Here is a 22,588-nt window from a genome sequence, read left to right as displayed (position 1 = left end):
GTGTGTGTGTGTGTGTGTGTGTGTGTGTGTGTGTGTGTGTGTGTGTGTGTGTGTGTGTGTGTGTGTGTGTCTTTTGCATATTTAAAGATTTGTGTGTTTTGTCAACAAGGTCTACTTTACTGAAGGCTGATAAACTGCATAGTTAAAGGAAGAAAGAGAAAGAGAGCTTAAAAGGAGTTTCACACTTTAATAGAGGAGTGCACTAACATAAATACTTGATTTTATTTTCGGCTTTAGCTTCTACCTCTGCCTACACTTGACTTGTCATTGCCCAGAATTATTTTCTTTATTATAAAGGAGAGAGAGAGAAGCACAAGAAGTTGTGCATTTTATTTATTTATTTTTACAAGATATATGAGCTTGAATTGTACTGTAGTCTCTTTTAGGAACTGTATTTGATGTTTTTCTGTCAAATATCATAGTAAGCCAAATGTCCTTGGGGTTAGGTTACGGACTTTTAGTCAAAACACATTTGGTAGAGTCACGAAGCTCAGTGAAGTTGCCAAGGACATTGATTCACATTTGTATTACATTTTAAACAAGTTGGTTACAGCCCTGGATTTTTGCTTTCACCATGAAATGTCAGAGCAAGTTAAATTATCTAAGAAATTACAGCTTTAGTTTTAGAGCCAAGCTTCTGTGTGAACACGGTTGATGATGAACTCCACGTGCCCTGTGGTTTTATAGAAATTTCAGGCTTGCTTCCTCTTCTCCCTTATTATAAATTCTTCTGTCACCTCATTCATTCTTTTGTTTTCTCATTCCTTTGTCTCTCACTTTACCATGCTCCATTTCCTCTTTCCTTTTCACCTTACTGCTCTCTCACCTTCCCACCAAGTCGCAAGTCTTGTGCCTACTTATCTGATTTAAAGCCAGGTATGCGATTTAGAGATCCAACAGACACCAAGTTGGGCTGGCATGCAGACGGTGTGTCAGGACTTGGAGACAGGAGCTTACAGGAGCAGATGATTCACCAGACACCAAAGATTCTTCAAAGGCAGGGAAGGATCTGACAGAAGACGGAGAAGATAAAATTAAAAATGAATAAATAAATGAACTGGGAGTGCTGTCACAGCTGTCAGACACCTGATTAAAAGGCTCTCCCAAAAAAAGTTGCTGCACATTTTACTTTCTGTACACAAGGATAGCAAAGATTGGGATTTGTATCAAAGCCTCTTAAACCTCAAAGAGCAGAAAGTCAGAATCATCTGTTGGGGAGGTGTGTAATTTTTTTTTTCTTTTTTTTGTTTGGTTATCTCTGTTGCGATCCTCTGCGATCCTCTCACCTCCCTCACCTTGTAGTTCTCCGGATAAACATAGCTTGTCCATAGCAACAGGGTGACTATGGTGTTGACAGATGTAAAGTGATTAACAGGGTGTGTGTGTCGAAACTGCATTTTACACTCTCCTTTTACTTTTTCCCTATATTCACTCTGTTTTTCTCCTTCTCTGTGCTGCCCTTAAGTCCTTTTGTATTTTTAAACAGCAATTTAGCAAACGGGCTGTAGTGGAGTTATTAATACTTCAATTCATCCCACTGAATTTAGTGTTTCTGCTTTTTTTTTTTTTTTTTTTTTTTTTTTTTTTTTTTTGCAGTGTTAATCAGTTTGTTGAAAACAGTGTTGTGGATCATGTGGGTTGTACTGCTCACTCTATTTTTCTCACCTAGAAAAGACTGTGCATTGCAGTTTTTCTGACATGCACAGGTTACACGTGTCAGAAAAACCACAATGTAGAAGCAACAGAAAATGGCGCTCACAAAATACTGCCGATTTGTATAATAATCTGTCTGTACTGTAGAAATATATGCAGGTGCTTTTCAGAAATCCCCAAAATGTACTAAAGAAGTCAGTTAATGCATTTGTGTTTGTGTGGTCTCCATTACAGTTTTCTAGCTGTGCTTCATTATATTTTATTATATCCTTCATTATGATACTAAAAGATTAAAAACTTACACGGCTGCATTAAAATGTGCCCTCACAGGGTTTGATTGAAATAAAACGGAGGCACAGAGAAATGATAAGTGAACAACTGGTCAGTAACAAGAACAGTTTTAGTAAGAGTTTTATTTCTGCACTTATTTGTGTAGGTGTGAGTATTTGCTTCTGAAATTTGCATATGATTGTTTGTTGAAATACAGACACAAAGGTAAGCCTGTTATCAGGATTTCTGGTATCGATGGAGGAAATTTACAGATCTAAATAGATGCGTTTGTGCATGTCACGAAAGCATAAACAAACAGGAAGATTTTCATTTGGTCAGGAAGACCGGCGACTCTGTTTAGAAAGGGCAAAACGGTATTGCCCCATATTCGTTCATGGTCTAGATAACCAGAAGAAATTGTATTCATTTGCCTTTTTGTGTGGATTTTTTTGTTTTGTTTTGTTTTTAATTATGAGGTCATGTTATTGTGCATTTTAACTTACTGGTACAGTGTTACCAAATAGTGACCACTTTTCTACGTGCAGAATATTTTTGGGAATAACATGGATTACAAATGCACTGTACCCGGCACAGGTTTGTGGTAAATAAAGCCTTCGGCCATTTGAGGATTTATCAACCAAGGACAGAGCTGTAAGAGCTGAATAGAGAGGGTGTGTGCAATGCATTAACAGCCGTTAGAGGTGTGACACACTGAGAAATGGCTCCCACAAATTTTGACCCCCCCCCCCAAAAAAAAGAGATAAATTAAGGCGCATGAAGAAGTCAGGAAATGAAGGCAATATTAAAAGAAGCCGTTTCATTCAGATTGTTGTTCTAACACCGTTCACTTCATTACATTTCAGTGATATCAGCATTTACTGTAGTAGTGAAAGTGAAACTGAATATTTATATCTGAATATCTGGTTCATTTGCATGGATCCCACATACGTGGACACATCAAATCCTTTCAGTAGCTTTCTGACCTTTTTATGATCCCAGACTGTGGCCTGACAGAAGTGGACTGAAACTGACTTTACTCCTACACAGCACCCATGCTATCTTGCATAGATGGAGCGCTTTAGGTTGAAGTTGTAAAATGTTGCTTTTTTTGTTTCTTTCTTTGTTTTTTGGTTTGTAGATAATGCAGCCCTCCCTACTGTTCTGCCCTTTCACTAAACATCAAATACAGCACAGACTGTCAATAAAATAAGATCTAAACTAATAATACTTGTCCTCTGCACAACACAGATTAGAATAATTGCAAAGGAACCCTGGTCTTTTTATACATTTTTCCTTTGTTGGGTTTTTTCTTTGTGTCTCAACAATGACTGTGTCTAAATGGCTGTAAACCATGTGCATAGCGAGATAAGACCTTGATTTATTCAAGGTGGTTGTTTGGAAGGCACAACACAGTTCAGACCTGCTGAATCTGATCTGTTCAAAGCTTATCATCTTTTCAGTTATGTTTGCCTAGATGTGCATTTGTACACAAAACAATTTGAATGTTGTCTATGGTTTTTAATGTCCACTTGCATGCATGTTTGCAGTGTCTAGAAACGTTGGCAAGCCGACAGATGGACATGCAGTTGTTCGTCGCCGAAGGCTGTAAGGAGGCTCTGCTGGAGGAGAAGAGGCGCTTCTGCTTCCTTGTGGACAAACACTGCATATTATCCTATCAGTTCGCTTCCTTCCATGACAAGGTAGACAAAGTCCTGCTCTTATTATGTTGGAAGCAATCAAACTCTAGTCATATTATATTGCTGGTTCAGCCAGAAGAATTTATTCCGAAACCCACAATCTCTAGAGTCTCAATGTATCACGTTGCCATAGTGATAGAAATGTTGCACTCCTTCTACTGATTACTCATGTTTTCTTTTAATATCTTTTCTTATTTCCACGACTGCTGGATAGGCCAGAGACATACTGTCGGAAAAGCTGAGCACCTGGCAGGACCAGTGCAAAGATGCCACCAATATGCCCGAGAGTGTTTTGTCAATGATTGAAGGGCTGCGTAAGCCAGTTCCCATCACACCACTGCCCTCCCCGTCCCCGTCACGACACAGTGTGGTATGATCAAAGTGACAATCCTAAGACTTGTTCTTGTGCTACATGTGTTGCTGTCTTTCATACTGTACTATGTTTTTTTTGTTTGTTTGTTTTTTTAGTACTGTTTAGATAAAATATCATTACTACGTAATGGAAACTTACCTCAGAGAGACGATTTCCGAGTGTCTCTCTGTAGGTCTGCTTACAATCTTGACAAGATTTAACCTGTTATGTACAAGGTTGGGGTTTTTTTGTTTTGTTTTTTTAAAGCATTGCTGTCAAATGTGGAAAAGTAACAGGGAAAAAAACAAACATCAAAAAATTGATAACTCATATATGCAGGTAGCCTCTGCAATGAATATGCCATGCTTGGTGATGGGGCTCCCAGGGTGTAGGATGTTTTGATGTCAAGGTTATAGAAGTACCTTATATACTGAGGCTACCGTGCTGACACTGAATATTTAATCATATTTATCTTTCTATGTTCAGACTAAATCATAAGGATACTCAGAGTATCTTCCAAGGACAGTTTTTGCAATTTTAAAAAATATTATCCAGATCAGCCGCAGAGTTTAATGGGTTCTTCATCTGCCTACACTTCACCTTTCCACCTTGGCAACTTATGTAATCTTGCTTAAAAAAAACATATAATAATGATAATGGCAGTGATCGCAGACCTCGACTTTTGCCTTGGCGGAGTTGTTGGATGATAAACATTTGTCTGTTAGACCCGACATTTTTAACTGCTTAGGGTAGTAATTCTTGGGCATTTGTTTAGCTGTTACTGAGGCTGCTACTACCTGCATGTTTTGACAAAAAAATCATTTTTTATTTTTTTTTATCTTTTATTTTATTTATTTTTTTAAAGGAAATAAGTAACATACTGGTTTCACAAATACAGCCACCATATCGTTAATGTTTTCATTCATTGCACTGTGGCAGAACATATCTACTCCCCCGGCACCACCTAAGAAAGCTGAGCCCAGCCGTTTGGTTAATATGTTCAACCAGGACAACAACCCCACCGCTGTAACCCCTCCTTCAAGCAACAGCACAGGTATTGCGGCAGGTATTTTGACAGTTGTTTTCATTTAGCACTTTGCTCTGCGCTTTTGTGTCCTCACGTTTGTGCTTTTCAAACAGATGGTTTTTGCAGGTGTAATGCAAGAACCATCTGTTTGTTCCTGAAATGCATGTCTCCTTTATGCTGCATGGAATGATGATATTTGCTTCTCTGCGCTAGAAAATGTTATTCCATGATGAGCTGCATGAAATAAATGTGTTAATAGACCTCTCTGCATTGAATCATCTGTTATTAATCTGTCTCTCTTCCACAGCATGTCTTTCATCCTGTCTTCCTTCTCTCACCCCAACCGGTCGCAGCAGATGGCCGCCCCTCCCTGAGCCTGGTTCTGCTGGAGGTTTCTTCCTGTTAAAAGGGAGTTTTTCCTTCCCACTGTCGCCAAAGTGCTTGCTCATAGGGGGTCATATGATTGTTGGGTTTTTCTCTGTATTTATTGTACGATCTACTGTACAATATTAAGCGCCTTGAGGCGACTGCTGTTGTGATTTGGCGCTATATAAATTGAATTGAATTGATGTTTCGGTCAGTTGCCCCTACACTGAAATACCTCAACAGCCAATGGATAATTTATCATGACTTTATGTGCCGGGTTCCCAGAGAAACAATCCTACTGACTTTGCCAGCCCTCTTACTTCTCCTGAATTATGACCATGAGGTTGACATTTGTTGTTCAGAGTAAAATATGTCAACGGCTAATCTGCTAGAGACATTTTCTGTCACAGTTACTTTTTTATCTATCAGGTCATGCTTTAAGTTTATCTTGTACATTAGATTATGTCTAAATCCAGCAGCTGTAATTTTAGTTTCTTTAGTTTCACTTGCACTTTTGAGTACTATTAGGCAAGGTCAGTAACCATAGCAGCTACTGTGACCACGTTAGCAAGGCTTTATATTCTTAATCGTGCCTTGTGTTAACACTGCTTTCTGCTTTTTTCTGCTTTTTTTTATTTTATTTTTTTATTTAAACTTCCTTCCTCTCTCCCAGACCACGGGAACGGCGAGGACAGCAATCTCGCCAGGTCTGTATCTGTCGCCACAGGGCTCAACAATATGGTGAAGAGACCACGTGTGCGCACCATCTTTCCCCATACTGCGGGCAACAATAACACACTGCTGAGCTTTGATGAGGGAGACGTCATTGTCCTGCTCATCCCTGATGAGAGAGACGGATGGATGTATGGTGAAATGGAGAAGAATGGAAAGTGAGTCTAACTACGTGTGATGAATTTATACAGACCAGATATGTGATATGAAAAATTATAATCACAGAAATGGGGGAAGGCTTGTGCACACACTGTGCTGTACATAGGGGCCGATTAGATCTGTGACACATGCAGTCATTATTGAGATGTAATTCAGCTGGCTTTAAATGTCTTTAAATCATAACAAGAACTCTGTATCATCATCACCTTCTTCCTACTGCCTCTGTCAAAAATTCATGCCATATTCCCGTGAATCAGGTGATTAATAGGAGGTGGAATTCTGTCTTAACTGGCCAGATGGTCCCTCGCCTGATTGCTAGGCTGACCATGTATGAGCACACACAGCTCCAGGCTTGTCAAGTGATGCCTGTGCTGGAGAAGTCACTGATAAGGAAATCAAAGTAAAATATGGCCTGAGGGTGGGATGTACGATAGCAGACTGGAGTGAGGTGGAGGGAGAAGTTCAGAGTGCCACCTGCTCCCCCACACAGATAGGCACCAACCAAGTCCACTCTCCCCAGATCTCTCGTGCGTGACTTTTTAGACAAGGTTTGATCTGAAGCCCTTGAAAATGTGTTTTTGAATTTTAATCATTCATCCGGTTTGATCTTTATTGCTTTCAAGGGAAATTACATTACAAATATACCCAGAAAGATTGATCAAGGGCATAAAAGAATCATTTCTGAGTAGCTTTCAAAAATGAGGCTAACACAAAGTAAAACTTTGGTCTTGATGCCTCGCTGCTGCAGGTGGGGCAAGCTGAAGCGCCTAAAGGCTTAAAAAGTGTATATCGTCATGTTTATCAGAGCACAGCGTCAGACAAGATGGGCTTCATGTTCCACAGGAGGTTCGGCTTTGATGCTTTTGGTTCTCTCGCTGGGCTTCTGCCTTTGTCTCATATCTGCTTTGATACTGTATCCCAGCAACTCACCAGGACTGTTTCAGATATGGACTCTATTGATGGACTGAGAGATTGAATTCCAGCAGGACTGAGAAATTTAATTCCAGGGAGTGAAAAATCTACGGATAATAGAGCAACATTTGTCAAATAATGACATTTGACTTCTGTGTGTGCATTTTATTGGCATGATTCCTAAATAAATTATCCAGTCACAATCATTAGAGTTGAGCTTTCTTTTCCAGGAACAGCTAGTAGTGTACACTCTCGACAATCGGTACTTGTAAACTGTCCTTGACTGAAATCAAGTAGTCTCAGTTGCTAGCATTAACAGTTATGGTTGAAACAAGCACGGGTTCTCTGTGGAAACTTTTCCTTAAATAAACAAAAGCAGTTATTCAGTGTGACTGGGTGAAATTCATTTTCCAGTAGGTCCTGACTCTTTACTTCTTTTTTTTTTTTTTTTTTTTTTTTTTTTTCCTATTGCAAGTACACTGAGGAAATACCTATTCTTCAAGTTAGTGCAAATATTAACATCCATCCACACAGAGGGAGGGGCAGATTGATCAAATACTGATTAGGAGCAATCTTTCTGCATAATAGTACAATGACGAGGAGTCCTTGGTCTGAACTTGGGATAGGGACAAGCTTTTTTTTTTTTTCAAATGTGTTTCAGAACTAAAGTAATCAATTTTTTATTATTAAGATAAGAAATTTTTAGCATAGCGTCTAGAAATTAATTTTGCAATAATAAATTTTTTAGTCTTTCATTATATTCTTTGGAGTCAGGTTTCATTTAGACATCTGTGTGTGTGTGAGGGGGCTCGAACTGTTGCCACTGAAACCTCACAGGTCTCTGAAATTCTGGCTCAGTCGTGACTCATTTTATTAAATCAGTGAAAATCAAATTCTTTCCGCACAAACTCTGTTCCACCTCGACGGGTTCAATAGAAGACTTTGTCCACAAGATCTTTTCTTCATTTGCGTCATCGGTTTCCTTTGATGGAAAATAACCTGTTCCAGCCTGAAATCTTTATTGTCAAAGATGAACTCCTTCAAAATAAACCAAAACTGTGATTGAAGTTGCAACCTTTAATGCTCTCCCTCTTTGCAAATAACAAGTGACAGATTCAACCTGTTTGCTGGCATAGTCGCCTTAGGCATACATTCAGACTGTGTATACAACAGTAAAGGCAACTGCATCGGATCCTGCTCCTTTATCTGGTTTCTGTATCTTCTCGATAAGAGATGGAGAGAGCCGCTCAGGAGAGGGCAGTGCAGGCAGGCTCTTCACCGATCACTTGGAGAGTCCTTCAATTGAGCTGATAACGACCGCTGATGCAATCCTCTCTAAGTTGCCTGCTGTGTTTCTTTCTTTTAGGAGGGGCTGGTTCCCTTCATCTTACTGCCGTGCTCTCACTGAGACACTCGTGAATAACAACAGGTAAGGAGAAGCCACATTCCAGCTAACACACACAGACCTGCAGGTGTCATATTGCAGCCAGCTCTATTGTTGGAAGTATTTCCTCTAGTTGGCCCTCTTGACATGATAATCTTTACAGTTCTGTGAGGATTTTCCCATTCCTTAACCTTTGAGTCCTGCTGTTAAGCATTCTGTCTTCATTTTTATTTCTGTTATTTATTCATTTATTTATTTAAATGATGCTTGTGTTGTTCCTGACGTAATAAATGTTTCAAAGCCTCTGATAAAATTTAAGTAATTTGTGATCAAATGATTCATGTGGAGCCCTTTTTCTTTCCTTTCTTTTATTTAATGAATCAAAAATGATACTTTTCACGCGAGCCCAGCAAAATATCAGGAAACAGGATGCTGTTTGCTGATGAATAGATTTTGCTGCTGATGAAAGAGAGAGAGAAAAGGTTCAGAGTCGACTCCAGGCTTTTTCTTCAAAGAGACTAATCCCTGTTGGATTAATTTATTAGATCTTAATGTGCGGCACCTCCCACAGAGAGGCTGCCAGCCAACTACTACCACCACTCCCGGAAAGTGAAAATTTAAACTATAACCAGAACCTGGGGACAGAACACACAGACATCTGCATCCCTCTTCTTTTGTCCATATTAGGAATTTCAATTAGCCACATTCAATCTGTATCGTTTAACGTTTAACGTCAACATTTAAGCTGGTAACCCTAACCCATGATGCAGCCACTAAAAATTAAAATGCAGTACTCACATATGCCTGGAGACTCACTTGTGATGAGTTTTATTATGTAGCTACTTCATTTCTTTGACCGTCTTTCTTTTACCATCTCTTATACTGCCCTCCTCTTCCTCTCCAGTGAGCCCGCCGCCCCGTACCGCAGCAGAAGTGTGGTTAACCTCCACCACCAGGACACGGAAACAGACGAGGCAACCATGGTTCTCCCCCCAGCAGATTACAGCAACATTCCGCAACGCAGCACAAACCACAACACCTCGTCTGCCGGCACCATCACCACAAATAGCAATCACCATCACTCCCCCACGCCCTCTGTAGCCTCCTCGTCTGATCACAGCACGGTCAGTTGGCGATTTGGTTTGTGCGCTCTTCTTTGTCTGACATGTTGGTGTTTTAAAAAGAGAAACACCGAGTCTGGTAGACTTAAGGCGTGACTTAAAAAAGCAACTGATTTGATCTTAGATCAGGTCTGCGAAGAGTTTGACCAGCTTTTTTCTGCCAGCATACTGTCATCATGTTGTGATATGACTGGCACTATGAGGCTACATCTCACCTTATACCTGCTGCATAAAGGCTGCTGTACCCTCAACTGTTTTTACTGCCAGTGACAGTGCGTGTGTATGTAGGTGGTGTCAGATGAGCTTTTCATGTGTGTCCTGGAAACCTGACCACACTTTAATATAGTGCGAGTGTCGACTGATGTAGACAATGAAGGGGGGGAAAAAATGTAATTGTTAGGACTCGAGGACAGTTTTACACTTTTGAGCTTTTCAAAAAGTGTAAAGTATGGGATTATTTTCCTATTATTTATTCTTATTTTTAAGACAACGTATGTGTGCCAGCAAAATAAAATTAAAAAATTAGACTTTCCTATTTCCGGGTTGAGAGACACATGTATAAAGTTTATTTAGTTACTGCAAATGTAGGTTCTGATGCACATCCTCTCACAGCATAAGTCTAAACAGGATAAGTAGTAATAGATGCTAAAAATATCCACAACCTGAAATGCATTTTGAATATGCACCTTGGTGTTCTGAGGAAATAAAGTAAATACTGAGTCTAAAAACTGACTTTGTGTCCAAAGTTGTAGTCCCACGACTCACCTTCACTGTTTTTTGTGGGTGAGCAGAACACCGCTGTAATGATTGTTATTGTTAGGATAATCTCCAGGGTGCTGATGATGGGTCTCTGGGTGAGGCTGCTCTAGTAAGAGGCATTCACATTGAATTGAAAATTAGGTTTTATCATCTAGGGTGATGGTGCACACATGCCATGCTTTGCCAGAAGCTTTTGTATGCAGACAATGTTTTTTAAAATATTAATATTATTTCATCCATCTCTGAGAGTTTTTTATTTCTTACCTTGCCAATGTTCTTACATTTGCATGCCATGCAAAATGGCAGGCAAATTGTGGTTTGGTTCTAGGAAGGCCTTTTTGTTCCCGTCTGCTGGTTGGATGTAAATGCATTGTGGTATGTACGGGTTAAACGCGCATGACCCGTCTGCACAATGACTTACACAAGCTCTGTATATGCTCTACAACCATCTTTACTACACCTCTCTGACATTGCTTGTCCAGATAAATTGTGCACTTAACCTTTCATATTGGTCAGCCACAGTTGGATATGGACTTTGCACATATTTCTTTTCCTGCACATTCACGTTTGTTTACAATGCAAAACATAGATTTCAAACCTGCACATACACAGAAAAATATCTGCTCAACATGTATTGAATATTCACACACAGTCATGTTTACTTTAACCTTAACTGTAGCTTGTTTTCAAAGGTCCTAAACGTCTTGACTTGTGTGACCAATTTCACAAGATTTCTTATTGCGTCGTCCCTTCAGAATAGATCTGCAGTGACTTAAGTTCAAACCTGTGAACACGTTTCTTGGGTTTCTTTGTTTTGTGTTTTTGATTTTCTAAAAATGACCATCAAAAGTGTTTGGTTGTATAATTCTGATATTAGATATTTTTCCACTCTTCTTTGTAGCATTTATTTAGACTGATTTCCTGGCAAAGACCCATCATTTATGCATCATCCATAAGTTATCCGACCTTAACCATTGGGAAGGTCTTTCTGGAAGCACAAAGTACAGATATCTTAGATTTGTTATTGTGGCCACATAGCTCAATTTTGATCATAAAAACATTTTGCAGAAGTATTTGGCTTTTCCATGTGGGCAGTCAAGCCTGAGGCTTTTGATTTTGGAGCAGAGGCTTCTTTCTTGGTCGGCACCCTCTCAGTCAGTTTTGATGTCCTTAGCTTTGACCAATACTTGGAACAATGGGAAATCTAATGAGTGCTGTCAAACAAATTCTTGTAATGCTCCAAAGACACAACAGTTGTAGTCAATCATAATCCCTAACTTAATACGCCTTAACCATGTCAAGTTATCATAGAACTTTCACCACCACTTATTAAAAGATGAAGTGGGTGTATGTATATATTTGAGCCTGTATGTCTTCTTTTGACCTGGTGTTGATTAGAGATGATCCTAAGCTTTTTTTTCACCCAACTCTTGTTTTTAAAGTTGTCAAATATGTTGTACAACTATTCCACCAGTTCCAGCAGCTGAAAGAAATCATTAAAAGCCTAAAATGTTCTTGACATTAATGCACATGATGAGTGTTCAACTTCTGACCACAACTGGACATGGAAGATGAGGCAAGCAAACAAAACACAAACAAAATAAACACAGCCGCCGTGGCTATTCTGTTAGGTTGATGTTTGACCCACTTAAAGGTCAGGTGGCAAATGGAGATACTCTTCTCCTCCTTGCCTGCATTTATTATTAACCAGTCACTTTGGTCAGGGCCTCAGGCTGACTTACACTAGTGGGACCAAATGTTAGTGTGTGTCCATTGTCAGTTGTATCAGTCTACATCCTGGCTCTGCATTATGGTGGAATTCCACTCTGGGTGAACCCGATATCCACTATCCCTCATTGTCAATTCTTTCACTCAATCATCACTCACATATCTGTCTCTTTATCTTTTCATCCTCGTGCCTTTCCTTCCTGCTTTACATGTCTCCCACCAGTTCCAGGATAAACAGGGTTCACTTCCAGGGAAGTTTATTCCTTCCTAGTGACTCACGAACCCTTGCCATAACTTTTCAAAACACAGACATATGCAGGATCCCAGAATAGACACGCGTGTGGGAAAAAGTTCTCTACAGCTACAGCAGATTATAATACTCGGCGAAAAAGTGGGCGGCTGAGGTTGTGTGTTGGTGTGCGCACATGTTTATGCATGCGTGTAAAGTTAGTTAGCAACTTGGGGCTGGAACATTCATGAATATTATTGCCATAATGATGCATACTGCATCAGTCTGTGTGGTTATCTCAGGTAATTACCTCTGAATAAATTTCTTGGCACTGTTGGTATAAACTAGATGTTTTTCTTGGGTTATTTTTTTTTCTCTCTGCTAGTTCATAATTCTTTTTTTTTTCTCTTTTTTTTTTACATAGCACCATGGCTTAAAGCCTGATTGTATTTCCACATTCTTTCTCTTGCTTGATGTCAACAAACTGGTTGGAGTCTGTATCAGCAAAGCCTGTTTTTAAATGATGTTGGTTGGTCTACACAAGGAAAGGTGAGAGAAAAAGACAAGAGATGTAGGGGGAGGTGGGATTTCTGGAATGTTCTGTCATTATCAGTTTTAAAAAAAGCACCCTCACTGGTTTGTTTGGGTGTGGGAGAGATAAGATGACAACTAACAGTAATGAATAGAGTGTAGATGCAGAAAAAGCGAGAATATGATCTGAAAGATTGAGATCTACAGAGAAAGTTGAACTGTAAGAGTATCAGGGAAGTCGATACTCATAGCTGACTGAACTGTGTTGTCTGCTAGCATATTGTGACTCTGTGTTAGTGCTGGATATATTAAACCTTAATCCAGGACCTGGTTTAAGGGAAGTTCCACAGAATCTTATTTAGAGGATAAATTATTACTTTTCTTTTAAATAAAGGCTGATCCTTTTTGAAGTCCAGATAACCAAGTTATGAAACTGCTGGGCCTCTGTGGAAATGAGATGGGTAGTGTCAAGACTGAAGGCCCTGGTCAGCAATGTCGCTCAATCGGTCCACTACTGACCTCTTGCGGAGTCTGTTGAGTACTGCAGATTGAAGGCCAGAAGGCACGTTAAATCCAGGACAGTGGATGTTACCAGGAAGACGAACAAAAGCAAGCTACAGTTTATAAAACCACTATTGTGTAAAACAATAACTCAATTACTACTGCTACCTTTACTTTATAGTGAGCAGTAAATTGTGTAGTGTAACATGATCTTATTTATTAAAACAACCTATCACTTTTCGGGGCTATGGAAAATATATTATTTTTGTTGTGTATATTTTAGAGGGCACTTCCAGGGCCAACAAAATAGGTAGTTATTCCCATAATTGTTCACCCAACATGGAGTTTTGTTTAAAGGTTTTGGTTTCGTTTTGTTTTTTCCAAACTGCAGTGTAAGTAAATGTGTCACCACATTTAACTTATTAAAAACATATAAACATTTGTGTTTACAATATTTGTGCAGCTGGGGTTCAGGTACATTTTCTCTATACTGCCAATGACTGCCATCATGACTTTTTTGTTGTTTGTTTTCATGCAAAGTCACAAATGTGCAACCAAGAGTTTTGTGATGTTACGAAAAATGTTAGTATCTAATAAGGATCCAAATTTTTATTAGATCCGAGTAATGATTCAGCTATAAATCTGTTAAAGGAGTTTATGGGTGAACCCTTCCAGGCACAGAGCACCTGTTAAGACACTTGCATTCACCATGGCTTGTCATAAGAAAACTTAGCACGGTTCATTGTGCTACAGACTTGAATTTCCAGCAGATCCAGGTTCCATACACCGTCTTGTGACATGAGGCATTAAATTGTTTTCAGTACAGCGTGTTCAATCCTTCAGCTGTGGAAAATATGTGTTAAATTCTCCTAGAAATCAAACGAGTGTAAATACAAACGTGGCGATAAATCGCCGAGGCATTAAAAGTGCAAATGTGTCACGGTTTTGTGTTTGGTTGGGCTCGTGATTCGCATGTGACAGTATACATGTCTGTTTCTCCTCCACAGGCGAGTCAGCCTAATGGCACCGCAAGACCCCCGCCAGCTTTCCTCGCGTAAGTCGCATAAGAACATGAGCGAGATGATTTGCTTTTCTGTCACTCGGACGTAAACTCATCATCATCTGCTGCATTTTTCACAGGGGAGGGAACCCTTTCGCCACAGTCAGGCTCCGTCCAACTGTCACCAATGACCGCTCCGCGCCAGTCATCTGATCTGTCCACATTTCCACCCACACTCAACTCCCACAAACCCTTGTCAAACTTCCTGTGTCATCTTACTGTCCAGCAGCTTCTGGTCTGGATGAAAATAAACTCTGATATGGAAGTACTTTGGGACCATTTTGTTTACTGAACAGATCCACATATATTTATGAAACATATATATTTTCTATGTCTATTTTTGCCCTTCTGTGGTGTTAAATACTTGCCACATTCTGACCTGCACATAAGATATGAATGAATAAAAACGGTCAAAGAGAGTAGTGGAATTATGTTGTTGCTTGTTCATTGACAGAAATGACTGTTAAGAGATCATTTGTTGCCATAGGACGGTGGAAGAAAGTACTGTACAGGACCTCTGCATTTCAACTTCAGGTCCAGATGATTGTTTATGCTTAATATTGATACGATGTGGTACAGTGACTAGTCCTCTTGTGTATATGCATTTGCACAAAAGATGCTTTGTCCTTAGCCATCTATCTTAACTACGGGAGCGTGGAGACCGCACTTCTGCCTTAACAACACATTCATACTAACTGCGAAATGTTGCATTCTTCAAACTGTCCATACAAGATGTTACAATCACCTCATCGTACATTATCTGTGATGTCAGTGCTTCATTGACTACACATAAAACCATCAGTGTGTGCACTTTTCCCCCTGACCCATTTACACCCTTTAACAGAAATTGCTGTATGGAAATAAAGATCTATTTCTTCAGTTTGTTGTTTGTTGATCTGAAAAAAAGTTGCTTTAAATGCATTGTCATCTGCATTCATTTATCTGGGAGGGGAAAAGAAGGCAAGAAGTCCAAAATATAGATGTATTCATTTTTAATTACAATAACATATAAAAAGTAAGAACCTCAATCATTACAGCGTGCGTAGTGTGTTTTCTAAAGCAAGATATATTTGTTTAAATCTCTCCCATCCAGTTATAGATCCTTTTCTGTTGGGGGACAGTTTTATAACATCTTGCTGCGATGGAAGACGTAGACAGGGTGATACTGCAGATACAGAGACGTGAACATTCTTGATTGTCTGGCTGGGAGGAATGGTGCACGTTGACTTGTCGCGGAGGGAAAATCCAGATATTATACACATTGATAGATTGCTTCAGTTTTTTAAATTCAGCATGCTTCCTTGAAGTAACTCTTGAAGGAGTAGTCTTCACTTTGACTTTGAGTGTCCTCTTAAAGTAAGAAGTCTTGCGCAATTGAGGTTGTAAAGTCATGGGCATTTCAGATTATATCTACCTGAGGTCTGCATTGGCCCTGGAGAGCGCAACTCAGCAGAAAAGGAAAAAGAAAACAAACGTTCAGTGCAAATATGGCCCCAAGAAATGATATCAACAAACAGAAACAGACAAAACTAATTCAAGTCCACTGATTCGGGTTTCAGCTGGAACACTTTATATCCGGGGATTTATATTCATCTCTAACATGTTCTGTGTCATTCCACGTGATACAAATAAGGAACAAATGAACTTCCTAGAAAAACAAAAAGCTAATTCATCAAAGATCTCGAGTGCAATGTGAACTAAGCACAAGGTTAACCCACAAAAAAAGGGCCAGGCAAAAACAAAAACTACATATGCCTTGATTAAATGAGACTTGGCAAAACAAAGGAATCTGCTCAGATCCTCAGATAAAGAGCGAAATCATCGAAAGAAATCATGACTGATGGAATCGAATGATCACTCAGCATGTAGTGAAGGCACTGACAACAGCTGGACACATGTCAGAGTAGATCCTCAGCTCGCGGATGAAAACACATTTCTACACATGCCTCTAATAGAAAATCATGGTAATATCTACGTCATTTGTCGTATACATATATTTATATAACATAATGGCATAACAGCAATGTGCAATATTAACAAAGGATAAGAAAACAAAATGAAAATCCCAGATTATCTCTGTGTGTGTGTGTGTGTGTATGTATATGCATGGGAAGCGTGTGAGAGCTGTAGTTTGGTCCCCCTAGCCAAAGGTGGCGCCACAATTGGGACACCTTCTCTGACGCAGTGCAAAGCAGAAGAGGATACCCAAGGGGAAGAAGAAGATGGCACACAGGATCCCCAGGCAAGTGAAGTCATCCTCGAGGACACCAACTCTGTAACACAGACACACACACACACACACCAGAAAGCATTAGTGAGGACTGTTTGGATGGGAACTCTGTTTATTTATCTACAACATACATTAAGAGCCAAAGCAGTGATTCCAGCCTTTAAAATATTTTATTTATCTCATCAGCCAAGTCTACACCTACGCCTCGATCTGATTTTTTTATCCTCTGTGAGGATTTTCTGATGAGTTCTGACCTTCATCACATGCGTCAAACAACATTTTTCAGAACTCTCGTCTCTCTCAAATTACCTCTCGTACGAGCAACGCCTGATGTTTTGGGCTAAACGGTCATCAAGAGGAAACTGTTCAGTTGGCATCTGACCTCATTCTGGAAACAGAAGCTCTTTACTCATCTGGTTCAATATTATAACTAATAAACTCAAAGGAAAATCTTAGAAACAAACAATCACGACAGAAAGTGTCAGATTGCCGTCCCTTATTAGACTCTTTGATTTATAACAAGAAAAAAAGAAGAAACAAAGATTGACAATCTATAAAAATAGAAGAAACGGGAAAGCAGAAGAGCTTTTATGCAGAGTGACAGTAAACACCGAGCTGGTCCCGTGACTGCACTGCACCGACCAGTGGGGCCAGTAAATCAGCTGGAGGCCCTGCAGCGCGTTCAGCTAGTCTCTGAGCTTCTCAGAGTCTCAGATTCAGTTAAATAAAAACAGACCTTTCTCTCCCTCTTAATTCTGGATCCTGCTGCGACAGTGAACTGTGTTTAACCTTTATATTGCTCCTAAAATAAAGTAACTTGCATTTCCGTTTGACCTCTCGCGCGATGTGCCATGTCATGGGTGTTTGCACAACTTATTTGGACACTGCTACCAGGAAGCGGGCCGTCGCTGACCCCAGCAACATGGCCACAAATGCTGACTAAAACTGCGCCAGTGTTTTTCAAAGTCTTCCGAATGTCCGACATACTGCTGGCAGACTAAATATGTTTGGTTGTATGTCGACTTTTAAATGATAAAGTGCCGCACAGCTGTGCGTCATTCTGATTTTAGGAAGTGGAGAAACTTTCAATAGAAAAAAAAAAAAGTGAAGAAGAAAATTAGTTATTGTTAAGTATTTATGGCATTTTTAGCTACTTAAGTAACACCACAATCTCCTTGAAATACGAATACATTACTTCATCTTCCACTAAGTTGCAGAGCTGAGAAAGCTGAGAAAAAAACACTTTTTTATTATTATTTGCAATATTCTGATTTGAATTTGATTTGCTAATCATTCAAATGAGTCAGAAACTTAAGAATTTATCTGTTAAAAGAAAATGACTTTGCCTGTTTTTGGAGCTTATATGAGCTGCTTTCCCTTCAAGATAGCCGCCTCTTTTGGTTGTGCTGCAGTCATTTCTAATTTCAGTCACATGCTGGTTTTAGGTTAGTACCCAATTTTATTTTGTTCTCCTTTTTCTAGATTATGTTTAATAAATGTGTGGATCTCACTTCCCGTAACAGGCTGGTGACAACAGCTTTCAGAAACCTCTGCGTTCTCATTTTAGTAATAATTTATAAATAATCCTGTTGAACTTGAGAAATTTAAAACTATACAATTAAGTCCCTAGAAATGAAATACAGTACATTTTATTATTCAAATTCAGAGTCCATCTCATTTCCATTTGATATTCATGTGAACTGTGCGCTTCAGTCACCTTTGCCTCCATCACATGTCTGAGGCTGAAGTCACCTGACTCTCAGTCACAGTGAAAACAACATAAAACCGTCAGCCGTAACTGAAAGTCATATCTTCTTAAAGTTAGATAAGACTTCAGGCCTGGTGGGAGATGTGTCAGACCAGTGAAAATAGAAATGCAAAATAACCGCACGGGATAAACACGTTTTAAGACGTGCGCATTCAGACCATAACTGAGCCTCAAAAGGAACCGTTCTCAGAAACCAGGTTAACCACGGTGAGCACATGACACTCCACATGCTAATCTGGGGAATAATCAGTGGACCAGCTGGTTTTTTTACTGTCTTCTTCCTCAGTGTACAACTAGGAATCCCACCCAGCAACACAGCAGCTTTTATCAGATCTCCCTTATCCACGCTCTAACACGTCCGTGTCCTCACCTGCAAGCAGGGCAGCCTCCCACCACCACTACAGAGGGTTGGATGATGGCGTAAGTCCCAGGGTAAGGCTGCTGGGATACAGCAGGGGGCATCTGGGCTGCTGGGTAACCTGCAGATTAAAAGAAGCAGGTGAGACAAGTCACGTGCAGGTCAAAGGCCGTGTTTATTACCACGAACAACACAATCAGATATTACTGACGTAGACTGCAATAAAACTGCCCTGAGCACCAACAGGAGTGTTAACTGGAGGGCTGCTGATTTCGCTCTTCAGCCATATTTACTTTGCAGACCACAAAGTGAGACAATGACCTTTGACACGATACCCAGAATTCTCAGAAGTGTTTGCCATTCAGAGAAAACTGAAGCTTAACTAAACACAGACACACACACACACACAGACACACACACACACACCGCTGATTTATGATAACTGTGCCATAAAGCTTAAAAGACAGACTAGTTTCTCTGTTAAGAAGACCAAACACATGTGGTTCAGTAAACAGGAAGCTTCGTGCAATTACAAGAACTTGATTTAAGCACAGGATTGCTTCCTCGAATGCCGCCCTTATACAATCACAGTCAGGTGATGAGTGCCTGTACTTCATGTACAGCAGTCACGCAGTACAAAGACATACAACAGCATAGCTCCTCCGCTCTAGAAGAATTATTTCTGGATGTCAAAACTTTCACATCTTTAGATGATTTTGATTCCAAATAAATTAAGAAAAAAATGATCAATCGAAGGTGATTTGCTGACTAGTTGTGCAGCTCAACATTTGTTTATTATTACTCCTTTAAATCTGGATATTGTCTAATTTAAACAAGAGAGAAAAAAGTCAGGTTAACCCAGATCTTTTCGCATAGAGCGCATGCGCAACATTGGAGCGCCTTGTGAAGGAAACTGGTTAGTCTTTGACGAAACTCGAAGTCTCTCACGTTTCACGAAAAGTTCCCTTTATAGCCAAAAACCTCTGTGGCGCACAAAGACTTATAGAATATAAAGGCCCACAATAGACTTCCTTTAACCATAAAAGGAAGTGGGTTAACATTTTGTTAGTTACTTTACTTTCCGGTGTGCGCTTTAACCGTGGACACGACGGAAATACATGGGACTACTTGCCTTGACCAGCGGGGTACGCGTAGGGCGGCGGGGCCGCAGCGGCGATGGCCCCATAGTTGTGCTGCTGCTGCTGCTGCTGCGGGCCGTAGTCGTAAGCACCCGGGACGGCGTTGTAGGCGGGCGGTCTGTCCTGGAGAAGAGGTTTGCTGTCCACCATCTCGCCCGACGTAACGTGTCCTCAACTTGTCTCGTTGTCTGACCTCAAATCAGCCACACAAACATGCACACAAAGGGGGTCGAAACCGAACTACTTGGCGTTCGTTGCTACGGGAGGTTCGCTAGCACTCAGTGGCGACAAAATAAAAGAAAATACGCTGCGCAAAAATGAAACTTCGTCCCTCTCCATGCGCCAACTTTGTCCCCCGGGCGGCGCAACAACCCCAAACGTCCAGTTCAGAGACGGGAATGATCTGAGTGTGACTGGTAATGGTTAACTCAACTCCATTTCCCTCCTTAAAGTTGGTCCTCTGATACCAAAACAACAGTCATCTGTCATCGCAGCTCAGCAAAACTCAGCGGGAAGTCGGAAAGGCTTTTCCTTTCTGTTCGGATTGTCACAAGAGAAGAATCATGTGATGAGCTGCTGTAGCGCCTCTGCGCAGTGAAAGGCTTCTTAAAGCGACAGCGCATAAAAAAATAAAAGGCCGTGTGTGTGTTGCTGCATGCAGCTCACTGCAGTGCCTGCAGTTTACTGACAGAAAGAGAGCGATTATCTGCTGGTACCAGTTGATATTTGGTGATATTCTGCTCATAATTCAGGGATGTTTGCATCATATTGGCTGTTGTTTCCATGCCTCAGAGTCTGAGCCAGACCTGTTTACTCCGTGACTTACATAACTGCTGCCCTTATTAGTACCTAGCGTTGCATAATATTGAGTTCACATCTTTAATCAGAGGACAGGAGTGCTGAAGAAATCTAAACGATCTAGCAAATTCCTGGCAATGGCAATCAGTCATAATCAGCAGATTATTAAAAAAAATGTATGTGCTGAAATGTTATTGCAAGCAAATTCATTATGGAAGTAGCAAAGGATAGTTTTGAGAATGGGTTTCGAAGCCTGAAGTTTAGCATTGTGGGTGCCACATGTGACCATATAAGCAAATGGCATCAATATATTATATTATATGGGAACATCAACTCTTGGGTGGTATTTATACTTTTTTTATGTTGCCCATGGTGCACATTCCTGTGTTACTGAATCAGCACACATATAATAATTTATTGTTATGGTACGGGGTCTATGACCCAGTGTTTTCTAGTTTGTGGGCAGAATGCTGTTTATTTTTGAATATTCAGTGCTTCTCATATTCATGGTTATTTTTACGCCTTGTATTAAGTATGTTTTAGTTCGTCTTCAGCTCTTTGTGATTTCTGAGTTTCTCTCCATCAGTGTCTAGTCTCCTCTTGTGGTTAATCGGTCTTGTCTTAACATTAGTTTTTTCTCTCATCTCAGCCGAAGTTCTCCTTTGTTTGTTTCTTTTAGTGTTTCTTTGTACCTCTTATAGAGTTCAGTGTCACAGCAAATGCCTTTTTAAGTTAATTCCCTTGTCTCTGAGTCCTATGTTTGGGTCCTACCTCTGCCTGCTGCACAGTACATCCTTGACATTTATGTAAAGATACATAACAGCTGTTTATTTTTAATTGGTTTATAATTTGGAATTTAACTCTGCCCGAGTACATTTATGAACAAGAGGGCTACTTGTGTTTTGTGACCAAGTATGGAGAAAAGCAAAAACAAAGGAAGAGTCAATCATAATCAGGATATGGATGGACCAAATATAAATTAAGCAGGTGTGGGGTCACTACAGGCCTTTATTTCTTTGAAGTGAATTAGAAATTGACTAGAAATTGACCCCATTAAACTGTGTGTGTGTGTTTGTGTGTGTGTTACATGTATACTTCTTGCACTTGAGTCCTCTATGTCACGGCAAATCTTTAAAAGAAATGCATTAATAAAGCAAACTCCCTCCTTTCATCTCAGCTCCTCAGCACCTCACCTCCATGAAGCTCTTTGCCTGTTTATGTCTATACTCTACTGCCATCTTGTGGCCATTGTTGTTGAAATCTGGCTTGTTTTCTACTCATAGGGAACTGTAGCCCTCTCTGATTTTCAGTGGTGTCCATCTTCTGGTAACAATGACTGGAGCTGGGAAAGCTGAGAGGCCAGAAGCTTTTGTCTGGTGGTTTCCGCATGCGCATTGGATAAACCTCTGTTCTTTCATGGTAAACCTGTGGGAGAGCAATGTTCAAGGCAAGTTGCCGATGGCTCTGCTTTCAGTGCTCTAATATCAGTTGGAATCTGCACTCTGTGTGGAAACACAGCTAGCATTAGCAAGTAAACCAGTTTCAGTGATTTATCAGTTATAAACTCATGCAACAAATTAGCAAAGAAAGCTGTTGACAATGATGGTGAGGGGAAAGCAACTCTGACCATGTCCGGTCTAATAAAACAGTCAAGTTGACCAGATGAAGGCTTAGAAGCACTTCCAGATTAGCATCTATGAATATATCTGAATGTAACACATTTAACCTGCTAATTTATCAAAACTCAAACTTCATTTTTCATTCATATTTTAAGGCCATTGTGAATAGGCCAGACACATCTGTCTGCACTGTCT

The 22,588-nt window shown here is 40.1% G+C and overlaps 2 protein-coding genes across 3 annotated transcripts in view; one reads left to right on the top strand and one right to left on the bottom strand.

Annotated features, from left to right (window-relative positions):
- Positions 1 to 15,360, top strand: part of baiap2l1b (BAR/IMD domain containing adaptor protein 2 like 1b) — a 27,301-nt gene extending 11,941 nt beyond the window's left edge. Inside the window, exons 7-14 of one of the 2 annotated variants that reach the window (XM_005734599.1) lie at positions 3,471 to 3,623; positions 3,835 to 3,990; positions 4,912 to 5,026; positions 6,039 to 6,255; positions 8,535 to 8,597; positions 9,457 to 9,676; positions 14,429 to 14,475; positions 14,562 to 15,360. In XM_005734599.1, the coding sequence (XP_005734656.1) occupies positions 3,471 to 3,623; positions 3,835 to 3,990; positions 4,912 to 5,026; positions 6,039 to 6,255; positions 8,535 to 8,597; positions 9,457 to 9,676; positions 14,429 to 14,475; positions 14,562 to 14,634 (1,044 nt within the window). In that variant the 3' untranslated portion in view covers positions 14,635 to 15,360. Of the gene's footprint in view, positions 1 to 3,470; positions 3,624 to 3,834; positions 3,991 to 4,911; positions 5,039 to 6,038; positions 6,256 to 8,534; positions 8,598 to 9,456; positions 9,677 to 14,428; positions 14,476 to 14,561 lie in introns of both variants that reach the window. The other variant, XM_013911267.1, reaches the window with a different exon arrangement.
- Positions 15,361 to 15,456: 96 nt separating this feature from the next.
- bri3 (brain protein I3) lies at positions 15,457 to 20,590 on the bottom strand. The gene is made up of 3 exons (XM_005734598.2): positions 19,970 to 20,590; positions 18,850 to 18,958; positions 15,457 to 16,754 (listed from the first exon to the last, which is right to left on the bottom strand). The coding sequence occupies exons 1-3, from the start codon at positions 20,124 to 20,126 to the stop codon at positions 16,622 to 16,624; spliced, it is 399 nt and encodes a 132-aa protein (XP_005734655.1). The 5' UTR covers positions 20,127 to 20,590; the 3' UTR covers positions 15,457 to 16,621.
- Positions 20,591 to 22,588: the final 1,998 nt, after the last annotated feature.

This window comes from Pundamilia nyererei, unplaced genomic scaffold, assembly GCF_000239375.1.
Source record: "Pundamilia nyererei isolate P.nyererei 1_Seehausen unplaced genomic scaffold, PunNye1.0 scaffold00059, whole genome shotgun sequence".
NCBI lineage: Eukaryota > Metazoa > Chordata > Actinopteri > Cichliformes > Cichlidae > Pundamilia > Pundamilia nyererei.
This window is presented reverse-complemented; position numbering and strand designations above follow the sequence as displayed.